This window comes from Chaetodon auriga, chromosome 19 (genome assembly GCF_051107435.1).
Source record: "Chaetodon auriga isolate fChaAug3 chromosome 19, fChaAug3.hap1, whole genome shotgun sequence".
NCBI lineage: Eukaryota > Metazoa > Chordata > Actinopteri > Chaetodontiformes > Chaetodontidae > Chaetodon > Chaetodon auriga.
Genome location: NC_135092.1, coordinates 10,008,140 through 10,021,002, shown reverse-complemented (window position 1 = coordinate 10,021,002; position 12,863 = coordinate 10,008,140). Strand labels below are relative to the sequence as shown.

At 42.6% G+C, this 12,863-nt stretch overlaps 1 protein-coding gene across 1 annotated transcript in view; it reads right to left on the bottom strand.

Moving 5' to 3' along the window:
* The window catches only part of LOC143337604 (matrix metalloproteinase-17-like), a 64,949-nt gene that overhangs the window by 26,927 nt on the left and 25,159 nt on the right, over nucleotides 1-12,863 (bottom strand). The window contains exons 2-3 of the mRNA XM_076757237.1: nucleotides 12,609-12,741; nucleotides 12,326-12,461 (exon numbers count right to left, since the gene is read on the bottom strand). Coding sequence (XP_076613352.1) covers nucleotides 12,326-12,461; nucleotides 12,609-12,741 — 269 coding nt within the window. The remainder of the gene's footprint in view (nucleotides 1-12,325; nucleotides 12,462-12,608; nucleotides 12,742-12,863) is intronic.

Here is a 12,863-nt window from a genome sequence, read left to right as displayed (position 1 = left end):
GAAATGAGGAAAGGGTAAGGGAGGTAAAATCCGTGGGAGGAGAAAAAGAGGAGTATGTCAAGTATGGAGGCGCCCACACATGATTAGAGGTAAAACCACTCTGTGCTGGCTGAGCCATTGTTTTGCTGTGGACTGAGCGGTGGCGCCCAGATACACTCATACTGTGTTTCAGAGTTCGCTGAACTCTCTCATGATGTCGCCAGGAAAACTAGTGCAGGTTAGTGAATATGAATATAATTTACAACATTAGCTAAACACAATGCCAGAGTTAGCTTAGCTGTTTATGTGTGTTATGCGTTACGTAATGTTCAAAGGCATCGCACACAAAATGCAACTTCACTGTTGTTGTTGCCTGGAAACATGGTGAATAGTTTCCTTCCACACTTTGTCAAGACCTACACCTGCACTATGCTCTGTGCTCTACCTCGTAGTGAGTGAAGAGCAGATCTGAAGGCAGCAGAAGGGTGACAGAGATGAACGTGAAGCTGGAGAAGAGCCAAGAAGGTAAAAGTGTGGAAAAGAAAGAACTGAGCACAGAGGACAAAAGGAAGTAAGGAAACAGGAAGGGATATATAATAGATACTGGCAGAAAATAGCAGGATGAAGAGATTACTCTGAATGGCATAAAAGCACAAAAACATAATGGTCAACTATGCAGTGTTTGACACTGAGACAGACCTGCATGAAAACAAAAGTTTCAGTTTGAATCTTTTATGTGATTCCTTTGTTTTTTGTATTTCATGGTTCAATGCTCCTGCTGCTCACATGTACTGATAATACACAAGTTTAGAATACAATGTGCATGTGAAGAGATTACAGAGTCGGCTTTCAGGAACATTTCATCAGCTTTTTCACCGCCTTCCCCTTTCCTTCCCAATCCATATTTAATTTTCTTCCTTCCTCACATCACCTTAACATCTCTCAAAGCTATTTCTTCCTGTCAGCGACAGTTGAAATGGACAAGAACAAACAGAAAACCACTCAGACGTCATGCTAAGTTTGTCTACCCCCTTCCCCAAATCTCCTCCCCTCAAATCTCCCATTGTCTCTCTCATTCCCTTTCTTTTCTCTCCACCCGTCAGTCTGCCTCTTCCTACTCCTCTGCCATCTTTCTCCCCACAAAGGCACTTCGTCTGAATACAAGAGGCGATTTGGTCATAGTCAGCCTGCTCTAGGAAATACCACATAGAAGTACCGTGTTGCCTTTCCGCCACAATCAGCTTACGACCTACTAGAAATCGGTTAAAAATGCAGTGTACTTTAATATTTCACACACTCACAGGAGCCACCATTGAAATGTTTGCATCATGACTGTCCAGGTTCAAATGACTTCCTTCCACAAAACCCTATTCAGTGTATATACTAACATCCAGTAGGTGGTCAGGGTTATCCTATCATGCTAGGCTGCACGCCACATATTGGACAGTATTGACAATCTTGACCTCTTTTTGAAGTGTTGTGACTTGCATCAAAGGAGACAACACTGTAGCTCAATCAAAAAAGGAACACAAACATGGATATTGATTCACATATCGACTGTCACAGACAGACCTGAGGCGTAGTTTAATGCCACAATACACACACCCACCAAATTCCACAAGCACAAACAGAAGTTATTGGTCTCTGGGTGCGAAACGAGAACATTCGGGAAATAAAATGTCCAAAAAGCTGGTGCAAGACAACCTTGGGAGAACACCAATTCTTGCATGTGCCTTTGCCAAAACCAAAATGACCATTTGTCAAACCACCTGCGTTTCTCATGTATGCTGCCATTTCCATGGAAGAGGCAATGAAACTGAGAAAAAAAGCAAATGTGGGTGAATGGAGAGATGTTCAATAGCAAAAGGACCGTATGCTCTATAGGGAAGGGTGAAGGGGAGTGCACTTCAGCCGAGCTGCGACTTTCAGTATCAGTGGATAAATTGCCTTATGAGTTAATTGTCCCTGACTCGAGGGACACCACAGTTTTTCTGTTTAGCTGCTGTTTTAATCTGGTTAAAAATCGATTTTTCTTTTTCTCCAGCTCACATTTGTTAACTTGATTTGAACTGTGGAAAATTAAACCTTTTGCAATAATCACATTAGGATCAACTTCTTCCTACTAAGCATGAGATCAGAATACTACCGTATCACTTACTATATGACTTCTATCTCGAAACTGTCAACAGAACAGTCAAGCTTGGTCTAAATCCAGCGGTTGTTAAACTGCGGAGCAGAGCCAGCACTGGGGGGCATAATGACAGGCACATAAAAAAGGGAGCGGAGTGAAAGTTGAATGAATATGGTTCATTAAGGAACAATCACCAAAAAAAGACTGCTCTGATGTTAGCACGGCGATTAAGATTCAGTGAACGTTCTTCCGCTGGAGGCCCGACGGAAAAGCTTTGGGAACCACTGGTGTAATGAGTCTTAAAGTTCCAATTCTTAAGATTTTCATTAAATGGGGGGATTCTCAGGAAACGGAGCATGTTTTAAATATTTCCCAGCCAGACGACAGGCCGCACGCCTCCATCACCCCAGCAAGGTAGCCAACCAGTGTACTTTCACTGTGGCATGCCGTCAAGTGGAAAACTGTGTGCAGCTTGAAATCAGATTGCTCATGGCATGATGGAAAAAAGGCCAACTGTTGACTTCTTTACTAAAACATCACCAGTTTGTTTGGCTGCACTGTAAACAGATGCACCAGATGTTTCTCTGTTCTACGTCTTAACACAATTAACCACAAGAGTCATCAAATCAAGGACTGCACTCTTATTAATAGAACTTTTGAAAGTCTGAATGACAGCATAATAGTAACGCTCTACGGTGCATATACAAATCTCCCTCCACAACAGTAATACCACAAAAACCTCATTACGTTGACTCAGTTGAGACAAGCTGCGCCGGCTATAGGACTGTCAAACTCAGACTGTGCCAATCAGGGTAAACATTTAGGACACAAAAAGGTTCAGAGACTGAAGTCCTGTCACTTCAAACAATCTTGTTCATAAAGAACCCTCTGTCATCGCAGCTTTTTTTCCTTTGTTAAATCCGGCATCTTGAAAGCCAACCTCCCGTCAAACAAATCATTTGTTTGACAGTTGTTTCAATTCACACTTGAATTCTTCATGATTAAGGACTTCTTGCTGAGGACTGGTGACTCATCCCTCTGACTGAAGCCTCTGCCCCACTGCTTTTCTCTTTCACAAGTCTAGGCTCTCTGACCATGGTGGTGGTACGGAGGTGGTTCATTATGACGGCTTCAAAGGTTCATCTACCGTGTTTGCTGGTTCTTTATCTTTCACGCTGTTCTGGTTTAAAGGACAAAAGAATTAAAGAAGATGAATTCAATACAAATGCAGCATAAGCTACAGATTCATCACCATACCATGTTTAAAACGACACTGAAGTGGTGACAAAAGAGCAGATCTACAATCAGATTTCCAACCCAAGGCTGCACAGATGAAATAGCAGAGAAGAAAATCAACTGATCCTCAACTATTAACAGTATTACAAATGTGATGGTGCGTGTTCAGTGACTTTTTCCATACCAGCATTGTGTGCAGGTTGTTAATAGATAAAAAAAGATATCTGCCAAGGACTTTTTTTTCCTTTCTGTTGTGGTATCAAAAGAGGTATTATATATTGTTTTTATACTAGTTTTGTATCAAAGTTTAAAATATAAAATCACATGTGGCACAATCTTCTCAGCATCTATGTCTGGTGGCCATTTCGAGCATTTCCCAGCGTGATTCAGACGTGTTAAATTTTTAATGATCGTACCTGTAGACTCGGGAGTGCGAGGTGCTCTCAGCTCGGTGAAATAGGATGACAGAGGGATTGTTTATCCTGCACTCACTCCAGCGATCACTCAGCGAACTTGTGCTCACCCTGACAGCTTATCACAGGGGTTTGAAAGTAAATGCTTACCCTCCACAAACAACTCGCCAACTTATAAGGCGTAATTCAAGCGAGCGAGGTGAGGGTGTGTGCATGTCAGCGCGCAATGCCGCATATGAATGTGAGGGTAGGAGATGCAACTTTGGTTCACTTGAACTACGTGATATCATATTGTTAATCTTCCCCACTGCATGCCCTATTTTATTTCAGAAGAACGCACTGTAAGGCCGATATCTGCATGAGAGACTGAACAAGGTGATGTAGGTAAGAAGAAAATAATGGGGAAGGAGAAGGAAAGAGAGATAAAATTAGTTAGAAAACAGAGACCTACTGTAATATGAGTGTGCAAAAGGTGGAGAGAAAAGCGGATTCTCTGCTCTTGCAGAAATATTTCTGACAACTCCCCATGGCTTCATCTTCCACAGCTCTAACTTTAGTCAGAATCACGGAGTTTGTTCTCCATGAGAATGATGAGTCCTTAAGTTTCAGCTTTTCTCCAGGCTACTACATTCAGAGGGATCAGTGATCACACAGACAGATTTCCATCTCTGACAGAGCATCTGATGTCTCCTTTTCCTTACCCACAAAAAAACGTTCCTCATTACAAAAGCTTCTTAAAAAACCGGCTTGTGTTACAGCCTTGTATGGGTGATTGCGAGAGAGAGTTGCCAGTGATACATGGGCGTAAGTGGGGGAGGGCAAGATTTGAGGTTTAAAAGAAATGAAACTCTGAATGCCCTCTCCTCAACAGGCAGTTGTATCAGCTTACAGTAGCAAATAACCCACGATAAATGGTGCAGTAGATGAGTGAGTAACGCTGTGTTTATTTCTGAAAACCTTACACTAAGATTGACTGATATAGACCCGACAATTAAAGATAATGTATTTGCATCGTGGTGGAGTTGACTACAGTTCAAACAATATTTCAGCTACTGGAGAAGGCAAAAAGGCTCCTGATTTTACTAAATACAGTTTGACTAAAAATGATGCTTCAGGTTACCATTTTATCAGAGAGGCAGAAAACAGATCTGCCACCCATCTTGCTTTCTTCCCCCAAAGATTAGGAGAAAGTGATTTAACGGACTTTGAAATTAGCTGGATGGACAGAAGGCTGATTAAGGTGGACGGTATTTTCTGTACCTATTTAATTCCATGGCAGGAGGTCCACCTTAATTTGACAAATGAGTAAGAGCAAACTGGGCTTATGTGGGGGTAAACGTGTGTGTCTCTGCATGCGTGTTACATGTGCTTAAGATGATGTAGACAGACAGAAACGTTTTCAGGCGTCCGCACGTGCACACACACACACACACACACACACACACACACACACACACACAAAACCCCCTCTTACATTTCACCTGCTTGACTTTTAATTTCCCCATACTTCTCAGCGATGATTCAGATGAAGGGAGGGAAGAAGAGAGGGATGGATAGAGGGAGAGAAACAGATGAAGAAAACTCTAAGGCTCTTTTGCTGTCCCCCGCCTTCAGCCTCTCAGCGGGCTCTTACCTCCCGTGGCTGTGCTGCTCCACAGAGACATGAGCTGACATCAAAAGTGATGCTAAAAAGTACATGCGCGCGCACACATACACACACACACACACACACACACACACAAATAATATTCACCTCCTGTGCTTCGCTACCCTCCGTAGACATAAGCTGATTACCCTGAAAATTGAAAGCTCAAATGCAGACGGTGATTCATGTGCTCATACGCGTTTGTACATGCACACATGTAGCAGCACAAAAACACTCACAAACATGAAAATATTTCTGTGACAGAGACACAGACTCATGCTGTGTACTACCAAAACCTCCTCATACTTCTCTCTCTCTCTCTCTCTCTCACTCACACACACACACACACACACACACACACACACACACACACACACACACACACACCATGTCATTCAGGCTGAAGATGAAAGACACAAAATTAAAAGGCCCTGCATGACTCTCCCATCTCTCCACAAATGCCTCTCTCCCCCTTTCAGTCCGAGTCTCCCTCATCCCTCATTCTCAGTCTATCGTGACTGTCACAGTCGCCGGCTCTGAGATGGTAATGTGAAATCTGGAGAAAAAAAATACAATAGGTCCCTAATAAGATAATATTTAATAACAATTATTTTTTATTCTTACGGTTCCATCAAGCAATTTCACAGGTAGGTGGCCTCAAATGGCAGCAGGGAGATGAATGCTAAGGACTTCAATACCCTGGAATTAGTCACCACTGTGTCAATAAACTCGTCTGTGTGGCAGAAGTGTTTTGTGATAGACGCAGAATGATGGATCTGTGATTGACCAATAATAGAAGCCCCTCTCATATACATGAGAGAAACTCAAGGTGCACACTGACAAGAAGGAAATCACCAATCGATTACTGGCAAGAGTTAATTCATATGGAGTCCAGCAGCGATGTGATTACCTGAGTTTGTTCAAGCTGCATGTTAAGGATGTGCTGGCATTCATGATTCCCAAGCAACGTGACACGTCCTAACAACTGTTGAATGGATTACCATGAAATTTGGTCCACACGCTCATGGCCCCTTCTGGGTGAATTGTAGTAACTTCGGTGATACCTCGACTTTTTCACTTGCGCCACCATAAGGTGGACATTATCAGAATTTGTGCTTTCTGACCAAATACTTGCACAGCTAATGACAGTTTTAGCTGTACTTGATGTTTACTGCTATTTAGCAAATGTCAGCATGTTAGCACATTGATGTTAGCATTTAGCTCAAAGCCTGAATACGGCCTCACAGAGCTGGTAGCAGACTCTTTTCGCATCAGTATATTATTTTGCAGTAAGTCCAATAATTCAGGCATTGACTGCCATCTTGTTCCTAGTTAGGCATACAGCCACAGTGCCTCCTTCACTGGATATGAGAGATATCGGTGCTGTAGTAACACCTTCTCCTGAAAAGCTCATCCCTGCCATTTTGAATTTTCTGCAAAAGTTTTCAGGATGTCACTCACGCAGGCCACACTGCCACATTCTGTGGGAATCGAATTCATTCAGCTTACTTTTACTCCTTCGCAAAAATAGTGAGGGTCTTGGACAAAGTTAATTACCTGATGAATCCTCAAGAAGACACATCCAAAGATTTCACAGGTGCCAAAGGGAGCTGAGAATTAAAAAACATTCGTCATGCTGTGGTATGCCTAGCCATTACTGCTAGCAGCTTTATGTTATTACTTTTATAGTCTCAGAGCTACTTCTAGGAATATACTGATGCCTTTGGACACAGCTGTGGCATTTCCTAACACTCACTAACCACTGTGAGCTATGGCTATAATTAGTACTTTGATGGACCCCTGCTGCTGAGTTATGACTATGGCCACATTTAATGCTTTCATTATATCCATCCAGTTTGAATATGGCTCTGCTGTTTTTAAATAAGCCTTGCTGGGTTTGGAGCGCTTGACTATTGCTGCCCCACGCAGGTCTCACAAAACAATGCCTTTGAGCTTTAGGGTACGTTACCGCAATAATACCACACTCTAAAATGAAAAGAGCGCGATGCCACTGCAGACATTTCATGGTCATTAAATGTGTCTTCATGTCCCCACATTGCTCATTCTTGTGCTCAGTTCATTTACTTCATTAGAAAGGTTTAAAGAGATGGATGAGAGTCGGTGATGCTGCAATCCAGCATTTAGTCAGTCTAACCTCCTGACTGCACCAGATGCAGGAAGAGAAGACGCGATTTTCCCTTTTATGTTAACTACGTCTTTCCTTTCTTTGCTCTTCATTATCCTCATCAACCAACCCATCTTTTCCGTCCTCCACTCTGCTCGCTACACCTATCTGTTTGAGTTATCAGTGGGGCTGCTAATGACTACCAGGCTGTCTGCTGTGATAATGGGGGAACAATATGAGATAATGAGCTAACAGTGGGCTGTTACACAACTCGGCTGCAACATACTTGGCTGAGTGCAGGGTGCTGTTCTGGCCTGTGTGTAAGAGGAAAAGAGGTAAGCAGGAGTTAAATTGGGGGATTAAGGGCTCAGCCTGGGCACAAAGACTCGCAGACATCATCACAAAAATAATTTACTTATATTGCGGGAAAACACATTACTTGAATCAGTGTACATAAAATGAATAGCTGCTCAGCTTAGCCTCTTATCCTGTTTCCCTCCCTCTGTGAAATAACTGACACTCACCACCTACTCTGCACATTTTCAGAACACAATGATGTGATTGATGTGTGTGAACGAGCAGAGGAGAGAGTGAAGCGCCATTCAAAAAGCTATTGTCAGTCCTGCCGAGGTGAGGAATGAGTGGGTGTGTCTTTCTTTCTTACAGTAAGTTGATATGATATTAGGATTAAACAGGCTCTGCATAACGCCGCAGACCTTCGCGAGCTCAGTGGCTGTCATGAAGAGTCACATCCTCAACGCTGCAGGCACTAAAAGTCTCCGTTTCTACGTAAACGAGAGCAAGAGCTACACACTGTCAGAGCTGTGTTGTTCTGAGGATATTGAGCTTCTATTCTCGTCATTTCGACACTTCTATCGCCCAGGGGACTTTGGACTGCTATTTACTGTAGCCTCTATTCACCTGAGAGCGAGTGCTCAGGCTGCTGCAGATGCATCGTGTACATGCGAATGAGTTTGCTAATTGGTGTCACACGAGCAGAAGGAAACACCAAAAAGTGGATACGAACGGTGACTGTATAGAAGCTATAAGTGAATGTATAGTATACATCTAAAGACATAACTTGATGACACACTGCCACGCGATTTAAACACAGGTGTAATTTACAGGAGATGATTACAGTGATTATACTTCACGCGGAAGTCTGCAGCGGACAGACATGCAGCATCCTGGTTCTCTTTAATTGTTCATTATAAACACTATGATAACTCTCTGCTGTGTTGTCTGGTATTCCTCCCTGTCTGTAGTTAACCAGAACAAACTAAGATTGCTCATTTGTCCAGCAAGATTGCAAGTCGACAACAACACAGTATGATGCTGTTCTGTGAGTTCAGAGTGGCGGGGAAAGGGCGAGCAATCCTCAACGATGTATCGCACACTCTCTACAGTGAATATGAGCTGTTACCATGAGGATGGGGGTTACCATGTGGACTTCCTGTGCACACAGATCCTTCATACCCTCCAGTATAGGTCTGTTAAAGCTGTGATGCGTGTGTCACTTGCATTGTCTTGATTGTCAGTGATGTTGTGCAGCACTTTGTTGTGAAATGTCTTTAACGGTAATGTCTTTTCTGTCCATCTATCTGACTAACTAATTAACTAAAAGTCATAGTTCCCTTCAATTATTTAAAGGCTTTGCACCAACTGTGAGTGTTCTGACCTTCAGTTAACACCTGGATATACAGTGTGTAGTCTATAGTGGAAACTGAGGGAGTCTGTACTCCATTGTTTCCCAAAATGATGATTTTATGGAGCAGTGAACTTGTGAACACCTGCACATATTTGTCCTTTGCTACTTTGTGCAGAGCTCTATATTCAGTTTTAATTTTGCAGCATGGTGACACAAGGACAATTATTTCAATGTTTTTCGTTCAGGTTAACAAAAACATGTGCTCCGCAGTACATCTCGTTTTTTAGTGAAACAAACCACATTTTGTCCAGTTCGCTGTGGCCTGTGCACACATCCAAAAGCACCATCCACTGCTGCGTGACAAGGTACGACTAACACGCAGCTGAGCTCTGCTAACTAAGTCATTCTTGAAACGATTGCAATCTGCGATGTGACTAAGATAACCTCATTATGTTCTTAACATGACAGTCGCCTTATTATGGCTCTAATTAATGTCAACATTGTATACCATTCGCTGATCACACTCTCACTCATGAACAAACTGTTATGAAACTCCAATACTATAAATCCTAATTGACTAATTTGGGATCTGGGACGGGCAGTGCTGCATGAAACCGCCTGTCAAAACCAATCACAGATAAAGAGCATGCAGTATGGAAATCTTTTGTGTTTCGTGCCAGCTTCCAGCCTTTGTGAAAAGTCCTTAGTGTCAAAAGTATCAGATGCACAACAAGGCCGCCAGTAAACTCTCAGCCCTTGAGAACTGCAGCAGTTGTGGTTTGAACTCGATTAACATGTTTTCACTGGTCCCTTCCTCATTCTAGCCTAACATCATGTTATCCTCAGGTCTTACTTAAAAGACAAAGAATCAATGAGCGGTTTTGTTTATAAAAATTGCCTTCCTGGCTGTACAATAATTAAAATTGATATATTGATGCATTATGTATGTTGTAGCGATATAAATAGTTCTACTTTTTCTTTTTTTTTAAATCTGACTGATGTAGTGCATCAGAATACTAACATTTAATATGCCTGTCAGATTGCATCTGGCTCATTAGCTGTTTTGCGCATTATCTCCATTTTGTCAGCCCTGTTATTCGCCCATATAATCTAATGAAGCAGAGATTCCGTGAAATATTAGATGATGAAAATAATTTTCGAAACCAAGCAGTGAGGAAATCGCTTTGCAAGTGCTACAACATCAGCTGAAGAAATACAGCATCGGAAAAGAACACCCAGAGAATTACAGAGGAGGCCAGTCTATGCAGAATATCAATGCTTTGTTATGGCGCTTTACTGAAAATCTGCAACATATGGAAATCTCTCTGGATCTGAAGCCAGCACATAATCCACAACTGTTCCAGCACACTGTTCTACAAATCTGAGTGCTGCGAATACAAAGGTACTCCACTGGACTGAAGACAAACCTGTCTTATTTCAAAGCGGAGTTAGCTGACAGGCGCACGCTGTATGATTGGCAGCAGTACAAAGACGAAAGAAAGTTAAAGCCCACCAGGAGGGAGGCAATGCATACGCGCCTGTGTGTATGTGCACATATACTGTATGCGTGTGTGCAGGCTATTCTGATTTCTCAAATTGTGCGTGTGTTCATATTCTGCACACACGCACACACGCATACCATCTTATGGCAGCTCATTGTTGAATCGGCCCTCGTAGCTCGTGTGAAATAGCTCAGGCCAACTATATGTTTCACTGCCTCCGCCTCAGCTGTCTAACACTATGCTGCGGTTCCTCAGGTCATCACAGTTGACCATTTTTTTTTAACCACGGGGAAACTACAGAACATCCCTCTCTGTCTCACAGCTTTTGCTCTTCTGGGAGTCGTACATATGACTTTCTGAACCATTAAATAAATACTCCACCTTCAATCGAACTTTTATCAAATACTCACCAACTGAAGGCTTGAAGGGGGCCTCTGAAAAGTTTGTATCACGCTTCTTGTCGAGGAGGACAGCTTTCATCAGCTCGGATTCACAGCAGTTGGAATTGATTCCAACAGTGAGCCAGAGTCACGGCCAAAAACTTTTCAAAACATCCATAGAAAGCTCTCTAAGCACCCCAGCAGCATTATGCACTCCTCTGCTATTGATCACCATGTTCACCATATTGCAAAAAATCCTCTCTTTTCTAATCGATTATTTAATATGCTACTTCTGGCAAAGCTTCTGAGAAATGCAGAGACGATGATGTGACAAGGTACGAGTGCATTTGGCAATATTGTGTGGAGCTTTGGATGTTCTGAACATAGGCTGAACAACAGAGAAGTGGATAATGCTCCAGTAGTGCTTTGAGAAGCAGATAGATGGATGGATAGGTAGACCTAATGTTCTTTTATGCATCTAATTAATTTATTAAAAAAAAAAACTCTTTTCATGAACTTTTTGTAGCTTTTGCAATACTGAGGGAATTCTGGCAAGAAACAGTTTTGAATCACTTAAAAAAGACATTTTATTTTCATTGCTTTAATGAGGAATCTGCGTCTTTGTGCATCCTCTGAGAGGGCCGACGTGCTTCTTATTTATTAAAGGTCTCTCCATTCACTTTTACAAAACGCCCTTCCTCTGAGCCAGAATTGATCTGGAGAGCAAAAGATTTGTGTCTTCAGGAAGAGTCCTCTAATCTAATCTACTGGAAAATGCACAGATTGCGGGGCGGTGGGGGCTTCTCGCTGAATGTTCGGAGCACTGCACTGATATGATGTACTCTACTGAACGTGCACAGGACTGCATTAGGCTCAGATTGCAACGATTACACTAAACAAACTCAACTGGATGATTCTCCTTTACGTAATTAATACTCAACTAACCTCCTAACCCTCAAATTTGCAACAGTGCCCCGAGCTTTAAGAGTGACACCAGGACAGCCACTGAATATTTATACTTTTCACGCATTTTAAAGTCAGTAGACCTTAAAGCGACACACAAATTGACTCTGGGGTACCCAAATAATATGACCATGAGCTGATATCAATGGATGTGTGTATTATCACCATATTTCATTATAGACAGTAGTGGTAAATAGTCTAACCTACTGCACATACTATTCAGATAACCTGTAAATTACAGGATTACAGCCATAGTTACATATTTTCTAGTAGATCTTATATATATAATTCACTGTTTCCTACCTCCAGGATAGATGCCTCTTATTCCATTTGTTCTGAGGCGTCAGGCCTCGTTTCCTGCGGCCCACTGTCACCTCTGCCTCCGAAACATCTGGCAGAGAACATCTGGGTGTTTTCATCAGACCCAGTGTGGCTTGGTCTGAGGGTGAGAGGGCAGGACATGTCAGAGAGATGCTTATTCAACTCTGAGGAAATTTCTGAGGCTGTACTTGGTGACGGTTTTGATTGGACTGCATTAAATTGTTTGTTTCCACACGATTCTCCACAAACAAACGCAGCCACATACCGAAGACCCCGGTCTCCTTCAGCCCCCCAAACTTCTGCATGGCTTTGATGGCCTTGGTCAGGGCCTCCTTGGTCTGAAGCTGGCCAGTCACTGGGTCAGGGGGCGGGAGGTAGCCAAACTTACTCAGCCAGTCCTGGAGGGGACACAGAAGACACATGAGTTCAAGAGTCATCCGAGGCATTTCAAAGACTCCAAGTATCCCAAAGCTGCTGTGAGGGTCTGACACCTGTTCATGTTTACCGTCTGTGTCTCTGC